At 33.7% G+C, this 22,586-nt stretch overlaps 1 protein-coding gene across 5 annotated transcripts in view; it reads left to right on the plus strand.

The window, feature by feature from the left end:
- Positions 1-22,586, plus strand: part of FER (FER tyrosine kinase) — a 397,214-nt gene that overhangs the window by 133,438 nt on the left and 241,190 nt on the right. For 4 of the 5 annotated variants that reach the window (XM_037032386.1, XM_037032384.1, XM_037032383.1 and 1 more), the window contains one exon: positions 3,924-4,113. In XM_037032386.1, coding sequence (XP_036888281.1) covers positions 3,924-4,113 — 190 coding nt within the window. Of the gene's footprint in view, positions 1-3,923; positions 4,114-4,228; positions 4,401-22,586 lie in introns of those variants that run through there. The other variant, XM_037032387.1, reaches the window with a different exon arrangement.

The following is a 22,586-nucleotide window of genomic DNA, read 5'->3' on the forward strand; positions in this document are numbered from 1 at the left end:
TTAAGGTCTTTGGCCAATGTTTTTTTGAGCATTTCTTTAAAAATTTTTTTGTTAAAAATTTTATTTATTTACTTTTAGAGAGAGAGGAAGGGAGGGAAAGCAACATCACTGTGCAAGAGATACATTGATGGGTTGCCTCTTGCACGCCTCCAACTGAAGATCTGGCCCAGAACCTGGTCAAGTGCCCTGATGTGCCCTGGGAATTGAACCATGACCTTTTGGTGCACAGGCTGGCGCTCAATCTACTGAGCCACACCAGCCCAGGCTGGACCATTTTTAAATTGTTTTTTTATTATTGTTGACATTCAGTTCTTTGCATATTTTAGATAAGCGTCTTTTATCAGATGTGTCTTTTGCACTTTTTTTTGCTCCTACAGCTTCTCTTCTCATTCTCTTGATATTCTTTTACAGAGCAGAAGTTTTTAATTTTGATAAAGTCCAGGTTATCAGTTATTTCTTTCATGAATTGTACCTATAATGTTGTATCTAAAAAATCATCACCATATGCAAGGTTATCTAGATTTTCTCCTATGCTATTCTCTAGGCATTTTATTGTTTTTATGTTTTGCATTTAGGTCTGTGATCCATATGAGTTATTTTTTTGTAAATTGTGTAATGTCAGTGTCTAGATTCTTTTTATTATTGTATATGGCTGTTCAATTGTTCTAGCACCATTGTTGAAAATATATCTTTTCTCCCTTGTTTTGATCATTTTGGAAGATCTTGTTTGTATCTCGGGTAAAATAAAGGTGAAATAACAGTAATACTTAGAGGGTGTAAACACCATGAGAATTTGTTTAAAAACAGAGCTCTTTTTCTAAACTATGTAAAACATATGGCTTATAATCTTTTAAAAGCTTCTTTCTTTTATTTTTATTGTTGACACTATTACAGATATCCCTTTACCTGCCTCCCCTCTGGCTCCCGCCTTTTCTCCGGTCATCATACATTTTTTTTTAATTTGAACTTTATATAATGGTTTAATATTGTCCCTTATTTGTTTTGTGTTTAATATGCTAAAACTAATTTATTTACATTCTTTATTTAACTTACAGTGTTGTGTTTTTTTTTCTGGTTGAAAATGCCTGTGATTCCTCAAATTTTTGTCTCTTAAATCTATAGTTTCAGTTGTTGGCCACTGCCTAGCCATAAAACTCTTCCAGTCCAGTTCAATCATTTATTTATTTATTTATTTATATTTTTTAAAGATTTTATTTATCTTTAGAGCATAAGGGAAGGAGAGAGGGAGAGAAATATCAATGTATGGTTGCCTCCCGTGCATCCCCTGCTGGAAACTGGCCTGCAACCTAGGCATGTGCCCTGACTGGGAATTGAACCGTGATCCTTCGGTTTGTAGGCCCACGCTCAATCCACTAAGCTACACCAGCCAAGGCCCAGTTCAACCATTTAAAATGAACTGGAAATGGGTATGATTTTGATTAGCGTTTGTATTAGTTTCCTCCCGCTGCTGCAACAAATTGCCACAAACTTGGTACCTTACAACATGAGTTTTTCCTTTTACTTTTCTGGAGAACAGAAGTCAGAAATGAGTCTTGAGGGCCTAAAACCAGGCTGTTGATTTCTTCTGATGACTTTAAGGAAGAAGCTCTTTCTTTGCTTTTTCCAGCTTCTGGAGGTCATCCTCATTCCTTAGTTATTGGCCCTTCATCACATCGCTGTTTCTTTTGTTGTTGTTGTTGTCACATTGCCTTTTCTGACGTTACCCCTCCTGCTTCCCTCATCAGATGCACATGGCTGTATTAATAGGGGTCATCTGGATAATCCAGGATACTCTTCCATCTCAACCTTCTCAGCTTAATTAGGTCTGAAAACTCCCCTTTGCCATGTAAGGTAACATATTCACAGGTTCTAGGGATAAGGACCTGATGAACTTCAGGAGACTGTTACTCAGCCAGCCCCACTTAGGGTTTAACGTATAGTACAATACATGCTTTTTACTTCCATAAACAGATTTCTAAAAATTGTGTTAAGAGTATTCAGTTAATACTACTACTTCTTTTTGTAATTATGGTGCCTTATATGCCATTTAATTCTTTAATTTGTTTTTGCATTTTACCCATTTGTCTTTAGGACTAATCTGGCAGATGTACATGAAAATGTATCTTTACCATTTTACCTTAAACATTTAAAATTGTTCCTTATACTGTTATCATTGTTGTGAATCTTATGGTAGCTAGAAAATGCAAAGAAGAAATTGTCAGGAAGCTTTAGGTTCATATGAATGCATTTTTTTCCAGAACCTGGTCCTTATGAATTTATGTTTACAAAAGTGATTGTTTTAAAATAAACTTTTTATGAAGAGAGTCACTGAAAAAGAAAAAGAAATTATAACAAATTTATTTGAAAATGGAGATATCATTAAGCAAATGCATGAATTTGTCAGAAAATTACTGTGTATCTAGAATATAGGTTATGGATTGTTGAGTAAATATGATATAAATAATGATTGCCATTTTCTGAATTTTTGCTTTAGTACTTTGCTAATGATTTTTCAAATATTATTTTATTGAATTCTCAGAACAACCCTGACAGTAGGTACTATTATTATTATCAGTATTTCCCAATGATGATACTGAAGATGAGAAATGCAAAGGGATGAGGTCATGAAGTTGAATCTATTCAAATTCAGTATAATTACATTCTTTCCACTATGTCTTGATGATTTTATTTGAGAGGTGTTCATGAGCTCTGACAGTGTAGTATATCCCTCTTCATTATTTCTGTTATTAACTTCACTGTTTAAAGTGATTTGTCTTTTGAACATTGCTTGGTCTTTTTACAAATAATCTTCATCACTAGTTCTTTCCAACATTTCACTTAAGTTTCTACCTTTTTTTAGGGTACTCACCTACTGGTTGTAATATAATTAAGGAGATATCGACTTTCTTTATACCACCCACTGAGGTTGCATCCTACTTAGTTTCATTGGAATTGAATTTCAAAATACCAGTCAGCATCATATTTATGAGTAAACCTCTCTAGTGTGCGTTCCTTCTGCCTGTGATTATTTACTTAGTTCATGTTGATCTTTTAAGTTCCATTTTAGGAAGGTAACATTCTGACCTTATTCTTTAACTTTGAAGCTTTCTCTACTGATGATCTATTGTTTATTACATATACATAATATACTTTAGTAGTACATGGCACAGTTCTTTAATATATTAATACACTGTATGTGGCAGTGTTTCCAGAGGTCTTCTCCATCACCACTACCTTTTTATTTTTGTTGTTGCTTAAATGTGGATGAGTTACTTTGAAATTTCCCCTAGGGATAGCCTCCAAGGAGTAAAAAGTCACAACAAGTGAACTATGTAGTTATCTAAAGGAGGGCTTGGGAAGTCTGCTGTCTTTGTAGTGATGACGTTGGGAAGATTTGGGGGACTTACGCTCATTCTCTTACTCACAGCTCAGCCCAGCTTCCCCCAAATTGAAACATACATCCCTCACTATGTACAAACTGTTTGGTCCCAGGCTGTTTACTTGATTTGATTTGTTTTACTCTGTGTACAGATTTGACTCTAGCTACATTACATTTGAGATATGAAATAAATTTAAGATTCTGCTTCAGTCATGTTAATTCATTTTAGACTCTCTGCTTCTGGTCTTAAGTGTCTATAATAATCTGTGAGATAGATGGTTTAGCTGTAAAATAAAATGAATGCCATAGATCAAAATATATTTGAAAGCATCTTGAATTTGGTTTTTGCTTCCAAATATTTTCCTTTATTTTGTTAACACTTGCATTTAATAACTACTCTGAGGATTCAAAATCTGTTTAGTTTTATAATTCTTCTGATTTAGTAGGACTCACAAAGTTGAAAACAGAACATTTTTGGGTTTCTTTAAAGTCTGTATTTCTTAAAGAAGTCAAGATAATTAATATTTAATGTGTTCTTTTTTAGTATTGTGCTTTTGATAAGCCAAAAACAGACACTTGAAGAGCTGAAACAGTCAGTGCAGCAGCTGAGGTGCACTGAGGAAAAGTTTACAGCACAAAAAGAATTACTAGAGCAAAAAGTGCAAGAAAATGATGGAAAAGAGCCACCTCCAGTAATAAATTATGAAGAAGATGCACGGTCAGTTACATCTATGGTAAGCCAAAGAGTAATCAAACAAGAAGCCTGAAGGAGCAGTATATAGGTAATAAGTGAATACAAAAGTTGATTCTGGTTTACTATAACAAATTGTTACTCTTGTTAATATGCAGGTCCTATTAAACTTGTTTGTAAATGCAAAATAGACTTGTCAGTCACCTTCAGGTCATTTGGAGAGCACTTTCAGGAACCACCTATAGAGTCAGAGGAAAAAGCTCTTCTCTTGCCTTCAAAACTGAAAACAAAGACTGCAGTTGTTTTTATTCCTGGGAGACAGCAGGAAGGTAGGGTATTATTCTTAAGATAGAAGTAAGAAATAAGGAGAAAGTTATTTATTGTTAATTTTTTCTTTTTAAGAACAGCAGAATCTTATCTATCTGTGTTTTCACAGTAAGGTTTTTTTCTTACAAATATATTTAAACTACAATAAACACATTTAAGTTCACCAAGTAGAAATTAAACTTATTTTATATAGCTTTATTAACTGTTTAAGAATGCCTAGTACAAAAACGCTTTCCCTCTCTCCCTTCATTCCTTTCTTCCTTTCATCTTATGTTGGTGGTTTTCACCAAGGGCAGTTTTATTCCCCTCACCCTGGAGATATTTGGTAGTCTTTCAAGACATTTTTGATTTTCACAGATAGTAATTGCTGTTATTATTTAGTAGGTAGACTCTGGTGATGCTGCTAAACATCCTACAATGCACAGGACAGCCCTACCCTTCACATGCCCAACAAAAAATTGACCCAAAATGTCAGTAATGCCAAGGTTGAAAAAGCCTGAGCTATATTCCTTGGCTTTTTATGTCGGTAGCTGGATGCAGTCTATATTCAGAACCATCACAGATGTTATAGTTAATATTTAATAACATAGTGTTTGTGGTTCTGAGTAGTGTAGTTTGAGTGTTAAACAGCCAGATGTCTCATAGGAAAATAAAATGTTTTTGAAAATGTGATAAACGTGGAAATGAATATGAAGTCTCTAAAATATTGATTATTGCTATTTTTGTTATTAACTGTGTCATAGTAATCTTTACATTATATTGTGAATTATTAATTATAATTCTTTGCTCTCCTTTACTGTCCTGTCAGATAAAGAGACCCTACTGGAGTTCTATTCTTGCTTTATGATCCTGGATAACTGTCTGGCATGTGCATTCCTTCAGAGAAACTTCTGAAGTTTTTTCATTTACTTTGTTTTTGAAAACCTTAATTAGTAAATGTTTCGGTTTTTTGATAATATTTCTTTGTCTCCATGTGAGTGTTGAAAAATTGGTTACTTTATAGCTTGATTTAGAGGCAGATAGGTTAAAACTGGCAATCTAACTTATTTTTAGTAATTCTGTGTGCATATGATCCCCTGTTGGCATTGTTATTATGATAGAAAAAAGACATCATTAAAGTTAGTACGTGTAGCATATCTCCATTTGATAACTACAACTAAAAACTTCATTTTGACATTTAAAGTATACTAGTTTCCCTGACTGGTGTGACGCAGTGGATTGAGCTCCCACCAGCAAACCAAAGGGTTACCAGTTTGATTCCCAGTCAGGGCACATGCCTGGGTTGCAGGCCAGGTCCCCAGTAAGCAGCGCATGAGAGGCTACCACACGATGATGTTTCTCTCCCTCTCTTTCTCTATCCCTTCCCCTCTGTCTAAAAATAAAGAAAATTTTTTAAAAATAAAATAAAATATACTAGTTCATTAATTCTTATTTATTAGAACTCATGATCATTTAGGCTTTTTTATCTTTTATAATCATTGAGCAGAAGCTTTTTAAACAAATAAATAAATAATGTTCCAGAGAGAATGTATAACGAAGTTTAAACTCTATATACATTTCAAACTGTATATACTTTCTGACACTTTCACATTTTTCTCTTAAAACGATTGATTCAATAGTGATAATACTTTGTAAATTCTTACAAAGTGATGTAATATATTTCACTTTACTGAATTTATTTTAAATAGTTGAAAATCTAATTATAAATATATCATCTATTCATTGAAGCAGTGACTCGAATAATTCTTTAAGGCAATTACAAAGGAATGATATAACATACAGTTATACCTTGGTACTTATCGGCTTCAGAATTCATCAAACTATCTATTTGTATTTTGATGAGAAAAAAATGTTTCAGCACTTGGCACTTGCTCTGAACTCCATCGCATTCGCTAGAACTTGTATGAGTCACGATGCCACACTGCAAAAGAAAAATGCTTTATAACTCCTTGCGTTTGTGTTTGGTACTCATCAGGTTTGGCACTTGTCATGAGTTCCAGAACGTGTTAAAGATGAGTTCTGAGATATAACTGTATGTAGTTTAAAGTAATAAAATAACATTTTATAATTAAGTCATTCCTCAAATTGATGACAGTTGATGTGGTTTTACAGAGTATTTTATAAAACAAGCAGAAATATTTGTGATGCATAGTTTTCAAAACTTAATAAAACTTCACTTATACAGGAGTCTATATAAGTCTATATAAGGAGTCTATATAACTTTTTGCATAATTAAGCATTATTTTATGAATAATAGTTTTTAAAAAGCCTGAAATTAACATAAGCAAATTCATGTTTTTTATAAATTTCTTTCTCAAGTGGTGTAAAATTTCAACAAGGAAATTTAGTTGAATATTGTAAGAATTGTAAGAACTAAAAAATCAAATTATTATGTGATGGAAAACAGTGAAAACTGGCTTAAATGTTATGAAGAGTAGAGAGACAGTTAACTCTTCCACATGATCCTCATTAATGGCAGAATTAGCCAAAATACGAATTTTTCAGGGGTGAATTCTTCTATGGAACTATAGTGCCTTAAAGAACTTATACCAGTGAAAATGAGTGGGCCCTAGATTGTGTATTCTTATAAAAATTCCAAGATGGTTCTGAAGTGTAATCAGAGTTCAGATTACATAGCCAGGTTAATAGATGAATTGATGTTTATTTTGGCAATGTAATTTGATGAAAACTAAGGCCCATCTATTAATTCACAGACACCTTTAAAAATTTTTCACAGCAGGTAATATAATCATCTCTGTCATGAAGAATTTTGCTTCTAATGGTGTCTTTTTTCATCATGTCTAATTTTGGCCAAAATATGAAGGAGAAATTGATAAATATTAAGTATCACATAATAATTATTTATAATGGGAGATAATAAATGCCAAGGTGTAGGAACAGAGCAGGGTAGAGGGGTGGGGGTCTACTGGGTCAGAGGTTGGGACACAGTCTTAAATGAAAGTCCAGATAAGTAAGCATTATTGAGAATGTGATATTTAAACAAAGACTTGAAACAGGGAGCTATTAAGCTACTTAATTTCTGGGGAAGGAACATTCTAGTCAGAGGGTACATTCCTTGCAAAGACTATATAAGACAGGAACATATTTGGACTGTTCAAGGTACGGTAAGAAGGTCTGAGTGGAGGGGAAGCTGAAAATACAGGGATGCCATTAGAGAAGTAATGGGGAACAGATCTCAGGGCCTTGCAGACTCTAATTAAGGATTTTGGCTGTTCCTTTTGTGAAATGGGAAGTCTTTGGGTTGAGGAGGAGGTTATGACAGAGGAATGACATGCTCTGAGTTTTTATTTAAATGGATCACTGTAATTGTGTTGAGAATATACTTAAGGGGGACAAAGATGGAAAAATGCTAACCCAGGCAATAGAAAATGATGCTTTGATCAAGGATAATGGCACAGAAGTGGCATGAACTTTTCAGCTTCTGGATGTATTTTGAAGGTTGAGCACATGACATTTCCTGTGGATGGTGTAAAAGAGAGAAAAGTCAAGGATTTCTTTAAGGTTTTTAGCAGGGACATTAGAAGAATGGAATTTGTTTCAAGTGCATGAATAGAGCAGCTTTGATGAGGAAGAACAAGACTTGTCTTTCATAAAAACAAGTATTTGGGCCTGGAATTCAGGAGCATGATTTGAACTAGAGCTATAAATTTCAAATTGTAGGCATCAGATGGTATTTAAAATCATTTGACTGTCACCAAATGAAAGAGGATAGATAGAGAAGGAAAGAAACAAAGAGAACTCAGCAGCCCTTCACGTTACAGGTCTAGGAGGGAAGGAATCACCAAGAAACTGAGAAGGGGAGGCCAGCGAGGTGGTAGAATGGAAATTCAAAAGAATTTGGTGTCTTTGAAGTGTTTTACAGGGAAGTAATTTGGTACATGCTGGGTTAAGGCAAAACAATTGTATGGACTACAGTAATTTTCTAAACTTTTAATATCAAATGCCCAACAGGGGAAATATAACACGGAATACAGTGTCTTTGGAAATATTGGCCTAAACCCTTTTCCGCGAAGAGTGCTGAAGGGACAACCATACAATGGATCACACTTTGGGAAGTGCTGAAATTAGAAAATAAACCCTTTCTTATGTAATTGGGTTATTGATGGGATAAATGTGCTAATAATTCTGAAGGCATTTTGGGTTGCTTCAGTACTCTATAAACCCAAGGATTATTTTCTCTTCGGCTGCAGTTCTATCTTGGCAGGGAAGAAAAATATACCTTCTGGGGTAAATCGGGAGGATGAACTCTTCGTTAGCTGCCTTGGATGATGATAGAAATACCAGAATTTTCTGATCCCTGAGTCAACATTGGTTGACGTTCCTATTCATTTTATTTGTTTATTTAAAAACATCATTTTCCTTCATGTTTTCTTTTAGCTGCCTAGTTGTAAGAATGTAAGTTTTCCATCAGTATCTGTTGAATTGAGGAATTGGACTTCCTTTTCACCCCAAGTAACTTAGTTATTTTATATTATAAAAGCATATGCTTTGAACCAACTGTTTCGTAATTTTTTAAAGGAATGTATGATCACCTCATCTGCCAGGATTTCTATGACACTGAAATAAGATAATGTGTGTAAACATATTTTGTACAATATAGGGTACTGTTAAAACGTAAAATTCCATTTCATTTTTTCTAATGTAACTTAGATCACATGAATGTAATTAGTAGATATTAATTGAGTCCTTAAGTATGAATTTTAGGTTTTTTTGCAGGATTATCTCATGTATTTCTTATTTGTAAAGGCAGGGCCTTAATTAATTTCTCTAAATAGGTAGTACGTGTACATGTACAAGGGTGTAAATATCCCTTAGTCCCTCAATTGCCTCCCTCAGAGGTAACTTTCTAGAAGCACTGAATGCATTAGAATGGAACATTCTTGGGATTGCTGTTAGGGATAGTTAAGTTTGCACATTTAAAGCACATAGAACAGTGCCTGCCACTTAGTAAACTATTATTGTCTTTTATACAGCTGATATTTGATTGTCACAGAAATGATAATGATTTTATATGTGTGCTTATTTCTCTGCTAATCTTTATTCCTTACTCTTGATATTCTTTTCATTAAACATAAATATTTTTAAATGTATGTTGTTAATTTTTAGGTGATAGGTATGTTTGGAATCTACTCTGTATTTGAGTATCAAATATTTGTTGTCCTTTACCATAATATATTAAGAATATTTTAAAACCAACTATTATAAAAGTAACTTACGACTTATGTATTGTTGACTGCAATAGAGTTGGCCAGCAAATTTTTCAGGGAAATTTTTAGTGTAATTTAACGACCCAAAACTCACACTTTTTCCTTCTCTTACAGTATCAAAATTTGTATTAAAAATTTTGCATAGCCCTGGCTGGTGTAGCTCGGTGGATTGAGCGCAGGCCTGCGAACCGGACGATTGCGGTTTGATTCCCAGTCAGGGCACATGCCTAGGTTGCAGGCCAGTTCCCGACAGGGGACACACCAGAGGCAACCATACATTGATATTTCTCTCCCTCTCTCCTTCCCTTCCCCTGTAAAGAAAAATAAATAAAATCTTTAAAAAATTAAAAACAAATTTGCACAACTTAGTTATTACTTAAAATCATGTTATTTAATGCCAGTTTCTTTTAAAGTTTGAATGAAAGAAAAAAATTCTAAATGTTATGAGATTATGATTCTTCATTTCTAAAAAACATTTTTCTTCTAAGTTTGCAGTTGTGGACAATTTAATTAGCAGATTTTAGTATTCATATTGCCTTTTAAAAATAAATCTCCTTGTTTTTAATTATGTCATACCATTATTTTATTCATTCATTCAGTTGAAGCCTGTTTTTCTTTATATCCTATTGATCCCTTTCTCCCAGTATTATTTAAATGCTCTCTTTTTTGTGGCAGGGTGGGGTGGGGAAAATGTGGGAATATGAGTCAAATAATTCTGGATAATTGCCTTTTGGTGATTTTTTTCCTTCACCTGTAAAATGTGGTAATCTGTACTTCACAGAATTGTTATCAGGACTAAATGAATGAATGCAAGGGCAAAGTCACATTATTGAGCCCCAGATATATCCTTAGGAAAGTGCTTTGTACACATTTGGCTTTTGTCCCTTTCCTCTCCCCTCTCCTCTCCATTTGTTTCCTCTTCTGCCTCTTCTACCTCAGGTGTCCATTTCTCCTCTTTGCTCTTCTGCCTTATAAATACAATTACCTGACTTCTATGGCTATTGTGTGCCATGGATGGAGACATCCTGGAATAATAGGCACAGTCTTTGTACTCATGAATTTGCATTCAGCAGGGAGAAAAGTGCAATCAACAATCGATTAACAAGAACCCATGCACCCCAATGTTCATAGCAGCAAAATTTACAATAGCCAAGTGCTGGAAGCAACCTAGGTACCCATCAATAAATGAATGGATCCAAAAACTCTGGTACATTTACACAATGGAATTCTATGAAGCACAAAGAAAGAAGGAGCTCCTACCCTTTGCAAAAGCATGGATAGAACTGGAAAGCATTATGCTAAGGGAAATAAGCCAGATGGTAAAAGACAAATACCACATAATCTCACCTTTAACAGGAACCTAAACAACAAAACAATCAAACAAGCAAAATATAACCAAAGACACTGAAATAGAGAACAGGCTGACAGTGTCCAGATGGGAGAGGGGAAAAGGAGAAGGGTTTACAGGAACCAAGTATAAAAGACACGTGGACAAAAACTAAGGGTGGGTGGAAATGGGAGGGGGTACAGGGCTCGGTGGGTGGGCTGGGATGGGAGTAAAAGACAGAAAATGGTACTTGAACAACAATTAAAATAAAAAACATTAAAAAACACAAAACAATTGATTAGTAAGAAAACACCACAGTTAAGTGCTATGGTGAAACTGATCATTAATACTTTCAAGCTTTAGCCCTTAGCCCTTGACCTTCAGTCCTTTTCTTTTCTTTGTATCTGTTTGAATTATTTTCCTTCTATCAATCATGATTTAACTATTAATTGATGAATTCCAAATCTACAGTTCCAAGGAAATTGGTAATACTGGAATACCACTCAAGATACAGATGGAACATGAAAGCAGAGAAGTTCAATGAGTCATGTAATTCTCTCAAAACTGTTAAATATAATAAAACATTTTAATTTATTAACAATTTTAATATTATTTACACACTAGATTTCCAGGGAAATCATTATTATTTACACACTAATTAGATTTCTTTTCTGTGAATTAAGTGTTTACTTAACTGATAGTTAATGGGCATTTATTCTATGTTAATAAAGTTAAAAAAACTTTAGACTATTAAATTGTAGGTTTGTACAGATATAGTGTTTGAAAAGACATAGGAGAAATATAATCAATCTGAAGAAGGATAAAAGATATTTAGATACATGGCTACTTTTTCATAATGTGAATAATGAGATTGCTAAAATTTTTATTGATAAATTAATATAATACTTTTTTATATAGTTTTGTTTTTGTTTCTTACGCTAGTTAAAATAAATCAATTAAAAAGCAACTATTTGGCATATAAAAGAATATTCCTTTACAATTTTTTTAAAAATTAATTTTTTTCAATCAGAAAGAAGTTATTCTAGCCTTTCTAATTTATAAACTAATTTTTCTATAAAACTGAGTAGTGTTTGTCTTAAAATTTATGTGTGAAATACTTTTATCTTTTGGCTTGACTTGTGAGTAGATATTTGACCTTGAATAAAGAGAGGATTTATATATTTTTATCTCTAGTCTTTTGTCTTAAATTTGGAAAATTATTTTTATGTTATATTAATTTCTTTAGTTGAAAGATTTCATAAAGTGAATAGGAAATATTCATTTGGTTGCTAATGAAAGAATTTTAAATCCTAATAAATTTTCTTTTATTATAGTATTCTGAAGACAATTATTTCCTAGTGTTAATATTTTAAAAGATTGACCCAACTGTTAATTTTTAAAGTAATTGGTTTACCATTCAAATATCAGATGAATGATAAAATCTTACACTAAGGAAAAGTTTTCTCTGTCAGAATATATCCAGAGATCTCTTATTTTATTAAAGATGTTGTTTGTTTATTTTTAGAGGAGGGAAAGGGAGGAAGAGAGGAAGAGAAAAATCTATGTGTGGCTGCCTTTTGCATGCCCCCTCCCAAAGGCCCCCTACTGAGGACCTGGCCTGCAACCCAGGCATGTGCCCTGCCTGGGAATCGAACTGGTGATTCTTTGGTTCACAGGCCAGCCCTCAGTTCACTGAGCCACACCAGCCAGGGCCAGAAATGTTTTAAAATGGAGGCTAATTCTTTTAGATAAGTTCTCAAAATTGCTTAAAAAATCATTTCATTCTTGGAAGGAAACACAACTCAATAAAAAAGAATCAGTTACACTACTATATATTTATGTGGCAGGTTTGAGAGGACTACAATAATATAAATAACTTTTCAGATTCTTTAATCTGCCTTCATTTTGAAACTGGAATTTAGGTTGTTATATTGATGATGTTAGAAACCCAACATTTGAACAGCTTGAAGTTTATGGTGTTTAAAACATACGAAATCAGAATGTTGGTAGATTGATAGAGGATACTGAGGCCAAAGAAACTAGCATTCATTTCCCCTCTCTCCCTGTCTGTCTCTCCCCTCCCTCTCCTTTCGTTCTGTGTGTGTGTGTATAAATATAATCTTAATATAAGAATATAACAGTTTTAATGAAAACAAAGGATTATTTTATATGCTTGATAAATATCAATTTATATCTTAATCTTATGCTACATAAAAATAAATTTCAGATTTATTACACAAATATAAAAAATGCAGCTGCAAAACAACTAAAGAAAATATAACTGAATAATATTTTATGTTGGAAAACAATTAAATTGCAGAATAAAATCTGGGAATAATATGTGTTGAATGTATGACAAGGGATTAATGTTTTTAAATATTTAAGTGAATCATCCAAATTATAAAAAAGTAATGCACCAATTAAAAGTGGGCAAAGAACATGAATAAAGAATGTACAATTAGAGGGAGTATAAACTTTAATAAAAACATGAAAAAATGTTAATTCCCAATAGTAATGAAAATAATGACTAAAAATGCAATTAGAAAGTAATAAGTTATTTAACTTGTCTATCATCAACTACTGTGGCCTCCAAATCAGAACAAATCTGATTATATTTCCCTGTGGAAGAAAGAGAAAAAAAAGAAAAAGGAAGATATAAAGAGTGCATTCCTGGAGAATAATCTTGGAATAGTTTAGGGCTTAGTGTACCAATGTAATTTAAGAATCAAGTGTAGTTGGAGTAAATTAGTAAGAGGTTTATAAGAAGCTACTGAGTGTGGTCTGAAATTTTCAAATGAAGCAATTCTGACTATTAAGTCCCAAGTTATGAATGGCAGATTTGATGCTAAAGTTGAGCATGAATGAGCATTTTTGGAGATGAAGATATCCAAGGAACTCTGATGCCTTGGGTATACAAATCAGCCATGATAATGTTAGGGATTGAGCTGGAAAGAAAAAAAATATCACAAACCACTTGCAAATACCTTAATAGATAGAGCATGTCTGAGAGACCAGTAGATGAGAGCATTGAGAATGAAAATGCCCCAGCTTCATTTATGCTATTGTTATAAATATCTCATCTCTTATAATTTCTGTGTCCCGCCGGCCACTCTGTGGTGTTCATCCATCACAGTCTATTCAAATTACTAGATTATGGACTTCCTGAAGATAATAAATTATTCTTGGTTCTTACCCTGGAACATAAGGCATGCTTTGCAAATATTTTTGAAAGAGGATCAAAGGGGACAGTAAACCCATGGATATTAAATGAAAACTCTGTGACTTGAACCTAAATTCTCAGTCTGACGTCTTTTCTGTACTATAGCCAGGAATGCTGGGAGGCTGCAGGTGGAAACAACTGGGCTTAGTTTTTTCCACCTGCAAGGAGGACGTGTGATGGGCAGGTAACCTGGGAGGTAGCTGAAATGGAGTAGTATAGGGACTATGAATGATGGCTTGTTTTGGAAATCAGTGACCAAAGAACTAAGAATGGGATTGCTAGGTGTGATGAGGCTGAGTCAAGTGGAATTCAGTTGATAAGAAAAAGCTTTAAGCCCTGGTTGGCATGGCTCAATGGATTGAGTGCCAGCCTGCAAACCAAAGGGTTGCTGGTTCGAATCCCAGTCGGGGCACATGCTTGGGTTGCAGACCAGGTCCCCAGTAGGGGGTGTGTGAGGGTCAGCCACACATTGATGTTTCTCTTTCTCTCTTCTGCCCATTCCCTCTCTCTAAAAATACATAAACAAAATTCTTAAACAAAAAAAGAAAAAGCTTTAGTTGTCTTTTGAGAAGTTTAGGTAATTTACGAGTCATTAAAATCTTAGCTGTTTCACATAGTCACATTCTGAAACTCTGGCGGTTTAAATGGTTCTTGTTTCTTTTTCTTCCTATTAGATAACAATCTTTATGAAACCGGAACATTGTTCTTATCCCACAAAAGTCTTTTGTGTTTTTGGTCAGAGAATAAATTATGTGGTACTAATTAAGATTTGGGTTTGGAGGGAATTTTTTTCTTTCCTCCCAGCTCTTTGCCTCTAAGGTCATTAAGGAGAATCAAGAAAGAGGAAAAAGTGGGAGATATGATAAGGGAAGGACAGAAGAAAGATAGCAGGAGAAACAGGGGTGGGAGGAAGAAAAATAAAGGTGAAGAAGATGAAAGGTAAAGGATGGTAGAGAAAACAAAATACAGAAACAAGAAGGTAGGTAAAATTAAATCAGAAAGGAGATAGGGAAAAGATATCAGAGGTGAGTATGTGAATTTAAAGTAAAAAAATATTTACTGATTCAAGCTAATTTAGGAGTGTCAAAACTTTTGCTTCATATTTCAGTGAAATCTAAGACATGGATACAATTTGTAGTTCAGATAGTTTTAGGTCAAGGGCCAAATATAATCCTTTAAGAAAATTTGTTTTTATCTAATTATTTGATTATCACCAGATTAGGTTATTGATTCTAAAAGGCTTTTATTGGATGGTATTTAATAAGAAAAAATAAAATAGAAAAAGTTGATGTTTATCCTAATAATTTATCCCTCTGAACAGAAATCTGAAATATAATTTATTGTGGCATCTGTCGGTCTACAATATGGATGAATATAGACTTGTATTATATATACAGTTACTTCAATTTGCTAACATTGGAGCAATTTACAGTTGCATCAATGTTAGTAATGCCATGAGTATTTAGATATAATTTATGTTAGCAGTGTTAATTATTATAGACACCTATAATAATTACTTTTTGATATTGTAAGCATTTTTCAATTTTATGACATAAAATATTCATAGTCTTTGCCATTTATTAGTCTCCAGTGCAGAAGTATTATTAGAAAAGAAAATTGCTAGATAGATAACTCTGTCATGTTCACTCATGGTTGAATATTAGAAGGAGAAATTCAAACCATCTTGAAAACTCGTACTCTTCCTTTTTCATCTTCCCTTTGTGCATAATAGAGTTATATATGTGTTTTCTGTAACTGTAATCAGTTTCATATTATATTTGATCATGTTTTTAAGGATTTAATTTCTGAATTTAAACTAGTAATAATTACCCCTGACCAGTGTAGCTCAGTCGGTTGGGTATCATCCTGTAGTAAAAGGTTCCGATTCTAGTCCCAGTCAGAGCACATGCCTGGGACGCGGGTTCAGTCCCTGGATGGGACGCGTATGACATAGGCAACCAATGGATGTTCCTCTTCCACATCCATGTTTCTCTTCCTCTCTTCATCTTTCCCCCTCTCTCTAAAAATAAATTAATTAAAATTAAAAAACTAATAACAATTAATTGAACATGGGGTTCTACATTTTGATCAGGTAGCAATTTCTAGTATGATACAATGAGTATTTTACATTATTATCTTTTATTTAAAAATTGTCTTAGTGTATTAAGAATGTATTTAATCAGAAAGGGTTTTTTTTTTTTTGCCAGTCTCTTGATAGTAATGGAAATCCATGAGATTTCTCTTCTGTGTTTTAAAGAACATTATAATGATATAGATATGCTATACAAACATATTGATTCTGACTTTTCACTAGCTGCTTAACTCACCAAGAGAAATTAGTACCTATATACTTTCTAGCATTTGATGACAACGTACAATTTAGAGGTCTCATTTTAATGTAGTGGTTGCTCATCATAAGTTTGAAAATCATGCTGGGGAATTAAATTATAATTGTATCTATTTTGAAAGGTACACCAGTTTTTAAGGTGATGGAGTAATTTGTGCACATACTTAGGATATTTGGTATATGAGAAGTAAAACAAACATGAACTAGTCATACTGGGAAAAACACTGTTTTTTTTGTTCTCTGTAGGAATTTGAAAGCCTAACTTAACTTTTGTCTGCTATTCTGTAGCGGCTTCTTGAGTGTTCTGCAGGAATGTTGCCTCTTTCCCATATCCCAATGTCATAGTCACAGCCAGCTAGTTTTGACTTCTTGCTGAGCAACTGTACAGTGTGATTTGGAATTAGAAGCTAAAACACCAAAGGACACAAGTGTCCTTCCAGTTTTCTGTAGAATCTTTCAACTGATTGGTAGGAAGAAGAAAAAGAGCTGATACTTGAACCTTCAGCTGCATCACTTCTAAGGAAGCCGGCCCAGTAGAATGACCGTGCTAGGGGTCTGAAGATGGCAGGGAGCGTGTTGTTACCAACTCTAGGTGAGCAGACTTTTGTTTCAAATTATTCAACAAAAAGATTGTTAGGTCTGGGAATCTGTAAACCTCACATTGCAAGGCTTTTAGTATAGACTTAATATTTGCTAGTTTATATCTTGTGTTTATTTACTCATTAGTTTATATCCTGCCTTAGTCCCCAAAGTATTTGAGGTAGCTAATAATAACAAAATTCAGCAAAATATAGATAGAAAATAAAATCAGAAGGGGAAAAAATAGAGGTTGTAACAGGATATCAAGACTGAGGGGAAAACCATGTAGATCATAGCATGTATAGTTAATACACTAGGGCTATTATTGTATTTTTTGTCTCTAAGCTTCCCAAAGGCCAAAATGAAAAGGGAGATAAAAATCATGTAACATTTACTGTTAAAGAAAAGAAAGCATGTTCCATTGCAGGAGAAGCAAAGCTCTGCACTGTATTTAGTGCTAATAGAATTTTCTACTAGAGGCTTTATAATGGACTTTTGTGATGAGAGTGCCCTTGACAATATCACTATAGCTAATGCAGGATGGTTCAAAGGCTGTCTCTTGCAGAGTCTAGAATCCTTCAGTGAAGTTCAGGGTACACACCAAAGTCAGTTCTGTGAAGGTCTGAAAATGCATCTGTCTATGAATTGATTTTATCTGAGAATATAATCTAGACTTGGAATAATGGGGGAACAGGATGTGCCTTTAGCAGTTCTCTCTTAATACCATTTTTTAGTTGCAATTTATATATGGAATGGATAATTGTATGTATTACCTGGGAAGACTTCTCTACTGCAGGTATTCTATACTTATTTGAAGGTGGATGTGTAAGAGTAGAAGAATTCATTAACTGAGTAAATTCATTAACTGATGTAAAAAAATTGAAGACCTATATTTTCTTTGAATATTACTGGAAATATATATGAAAGTAAATTTTATATATTTGTAAAAGTATAACCCCCACAAATTATTCAAAGCTTATCCCTTGTTAGGTTCAAGAAATATTACTAATAATTAAAGGGAATTCGTCATTGTTAAACTTTAACTTTTGCTCTGATATATTACCATACTTACTGATGTCTCAATATTTTCTACCTGGTTATTTGTAATTTCACTTTGTAGATGTTTTTGTTGGCTTTATGTATAATCACTCTTCATATTTTAAAGCTGAGTAAAGAGTGCTGAAAACTTAGCTGTTGTCTGAAACATGTTCAGCATTTTGCAGGGAGGATTTTTCTGAACAAACAGTGCCTATTAAAATTTAGAATTTCCCCAAAGTTTATTTTTAGGAGACAGTTACTTTGATCCATTAATATAAGGCAGTGTAAAGCCACATGTGTTAGGTTGCTCTAATAGTCGTTTAGGGAGAATCATTAAAAGAAACTAATTGGTAGTGTGCTAATAAATGTATTTATATATAAATGTATTTATAGGTAAATATATATACACAGGGTCTGGCAGAAGTAACTCCTGCTTGAGTGTGGTTGGTAGGGTGATAATGTGGGTGTAATAACTTATAGTGTTAATTTGAACATTTTACCTAAAATTGAATATGGCATGTGCTTGAGTGTGATATTGTTATATTACAGAATTACATGCTTTTAAAAAGGGACATTATTTGTGCCAGATGCCTTATATATAAAATATTATTACTGGCAAACAGTCCTGCAAGAAAGGTGTTATTCTTACCTTTTGGATGAGAACATTGAAGGTTGAGGAGGTCAAGGAATTTGATCAGAATCAGAGTGGTAGATTCAAATTCAGAATTTTGTGACACTATAGTTTAAAATCTGTCTGGGCAGTGTTACCTGTTTGCTAAGCCAACAGACTGGCAGTCAGAGAAAACTTTGTTGAAATCCTCTGTACTATTAAATATATGACTGTAGGGAAAGTCATACAACCAACCACTCTAAGATAAATTTTCTTGTTGATAAAATATGGAGTAATTCATAGAAACCTCATGGAATTATTTTGAAAATTAATGAGGTGTAATGTTTGTAAATATGTTTAGTAAAATTTCTGGCATATAGCTAAACTCAATAAATGGTAACTATAAAGAAAGAAAAGTTACAATGATGTCTCCTAAATATGGGTTTTCACTACATTTTTGTTTGAGGCTATATTTCACTTTAACATATTTAAATTATTTTTCATAGTGTAAATCTTAAAGTTAAGAAATTACCAGCAGGTGGAGCTCAGTGTCAGAGAAACCAACTTTCTGAAATTGAGATATTTTTTCACCTGTGTTTTAAAAATATAACCAGAGACATTGAAATTAAGAACAAACTGACAGTAACCAGAGGGGAGGTGGGAGGAGATAATGGTGGGAAAAGGGGGAAGGGTTTTCAGGAACATGTATAAAGGACATAGCAATAAAACCAAGGTGGGGTGGAAGCAAGGGAGGGAGGTGGGGAGCACTGGGGTGGGGGAGGGGGGAATAGAGACAACTGTACTTGAACAACAATAAATAAATAAATAAATATACATAAAATTACATGCACATAGTTTTGAAATTTATATGTGAAGTTTTTCTATTTTTAACATGCCTACCAAAAGTTATCCCCCTATAATAGAGTTCTTCAGTATGTAAAAGTGATGCTTTAGTCATTTGTACCCTTTTAAGTTCTTTGTATTATCTGGTATATATAAGGTATATGAATAAGACACTTAAAGTGAACTTCGTTTTTAAAGACTGGCTTAGAATTTGATGATTTCCTTCAGTAATTGGACTGATAATCTCAAATTTAACTTGTCATATCTGCTGCTCTCACAGTATTCCACTTCTTAGTAAATGATACCACCTTTAGTCAGATTTCAGGTGAAAATCTTATAAATCAACTTTGTGTTCACACTTTCTCGAATCTCACTTCTATTCCATCAACAAATTCTCTTGGTGCTGCTTCTAAAATACATCCCATGTCTGACCACTTGTCAGCATCTTCACTGTGACTATCCTAATAAAACATACAATAAATTGTGACCTGGACTACTCCAGTCAGACTACCGGATTGCTCCCTTGCCCTCCCTACATTTCATTTGCTGTGCAGTAATGAGAGTCATCTCATGTGATCTTGTATGTACCCTGCTTATGACCGTCCAGCGGCATCCCATGTGTAACTAGATACATTCCTTATCATAACCCCACTGCATGATCTTGTCCCCGCCCACCTCTCTCCAGCACAGCCCACCACTCCTTCTCATCTGCCACAGTCTGGCCTTTCTAATCTTACTGCCCTTTGAGCACACCAGGCTTCTTCTCATCTCAGGACCTTTCTGTTTCCTGTCTAATAAATACTCTTTTCCCAGTTCTTCATAGCCCTAACTGCCTTCTTTTCATCATTTCAGCTCAAATGTCACTCCATTGAGTTATCTTTATAACTACTCTAGCTATAAGGGGCTCTCTTATTACCTCTCTGTGTCTGCCATCATTATTTATCTTGTAGCCTCTTTTTACTTCTTAAATAACACTCACTCCTAGTATCTTTTCTACTACTCCTAGTACTGTTTTGTTAGCCAACACTGTGTGATACATTTATTCTAAGCATTTCTCTGCATTAAATACTATACTATGTGTATTTATATGTATTAACTCATTTAATTATGGTATTTGTTTGTATATATGTGTATATATGTATACTTAGTATCTATTTTCTTCCCATATAATCCCCACTAGCCCTCCAAACTGTAGCTTTAAGAAGACAGGATCTTTTGTTTACAACTATTTCCTTCGCTTTCAGCAATACTTGCCACAAAGAAGAGGTTCAATAAATACTTTTTGAATATTGGACAAACTCTTAGAATTCATAATAACAAATATGTCATAAATATTTTATTTAAATATTTGATGGGGGAAAAGGACCATTTCTAGGGGAAAGGGAACATTTTAAAGGAAGAAATGGCACCTCACTGATTATTCTTACAGTTTTTTTAATATGAAGGTAATAGAATATAGAATCTATTTAGGTTTTAGAAAAGACTTTGACAATGTTCATTACAAAAGATTTTAAACATTAACTCACCATTGGATGGGAAATATACTTCTAGTTTGTCCCAAGAATTGGTTTAAAAATCAGAAATCAAAGGGTAGGAATAAATATATATTTATTTAACTGAAAGAATATAAAGATCTCAGAAATTAAAGATCACATCTGTTATGGATTGAATTCCCCACCCCCCATAGCTTGTTGAAACCTTAATACCCAGTGCTTGTGAATATCATCTTATTTAGAAATAGTCTATAGATGTAACCAAGTTAAGATGAAGTCATTAGGATAGGTCAGCGATTTTCAACCGGTGTCCTATAAGAATTTTTAAAACATGCAGTACATGGTTATTTAGTCATAGGCACTGACCTCTTTTCCTTTAGATTTGTCCAATAAAAAATAACAGCCAACACAACAATAGTGCTTTTCATCTCATGTGAATGAATCAAAATTATACCTGTTTTTTCTTCAAATTGGCAAAAAATGTATTTTTTGTGTGTGGTACAGAATTTTAGTGATTACTTTGTGTGTGCCATGAGATGAAAAAGTTTGGGAATCACGGAGATAGGCTTTAATCCAATATAATTTGTGTTTTTTTAAGAAAAGAGAGCAGCCATGTGAAGACAGAGGCAGAGATTGGATTTATGCTGCCACTAGCCAAGGATTACCTGGAACTGGCAGAAGCCAGGAGACAAAGAATCCTCCACTAGAAGGCTTGGAGGGAGCATGGCCCTCCAACAGTTTGATTTCAGACTCCTAGCTTCCAGAAGTATGAGAAACTAGATTTCTGTTGTCTTAAGCCACCCAGTTTGTGGTGCTTTGTTATAGAAGCCGAAAGACATTAATACAACAGCTGCTGTGTTTATTATCTTTATAAGTGATCTGAAAGACTGCCTAGTAAGGTTTCTAGATGATACCAAGTTTTCTAGCTGTGAGGAGCAAAACCAGTAGGCACAGCTGATTGTAGGAGAAATACCTGAATTAGTTTTTCTCTGGACTAGACCAAGAAGCAAGAAATCTAACTTCTCTTGATTTTGTATTCCTTGACTGGAAACATTAATTTTGATTCATTTTACCTCCAAGATTATTTCCAGATTTAAAGTTCTATGATTTTATGAGCCTGTGAATTTATATGCCAGGCACCCAGTAAATGGTAAATGAATATTGAAAGAATAAATTGATAAAACCATACAGGAAATAAAAGATCAAAATAGGAAACTATAAGTAAATTTATGTAGATGTAAAAATCCAAATAATATTTTTTAAATGATCCAGGGAAAAATAAGATCAAAGGAAAGGATATTGAAGATCAATACACATTATTTTTTAATGTAACAGATGATGGCAAAAAGACATAATTAATAAATTGCTAATACATTCTTTGATTCCTTTTGGTGAGAGAGTACGTTTGGTGAGATAGAGCAGGGATCTAACCCCAAGAAGCATTGGATAATAGTTAATTACATTGATTCTGGAAAATAGTTGGTTGGGTTTGAATTGTGTGTTA

This window comes from Sturnira hondurensis, unplaced genomic scaffold (genome assembly GCF_014824575.4).
Source record: "Sturnira hondurensis isolate 20B ecotype Veracruz unplaced genomic scaffold, ASM1482457v3 Scaffold0021354, whole genome shotgun sequence".
Lineage (NCBI taxonomy): Eukaryota > Metazoa > Chordata > Mammalia > Chiroptera > Phyllostomidae > Sturnira > Sturnira hondurensis.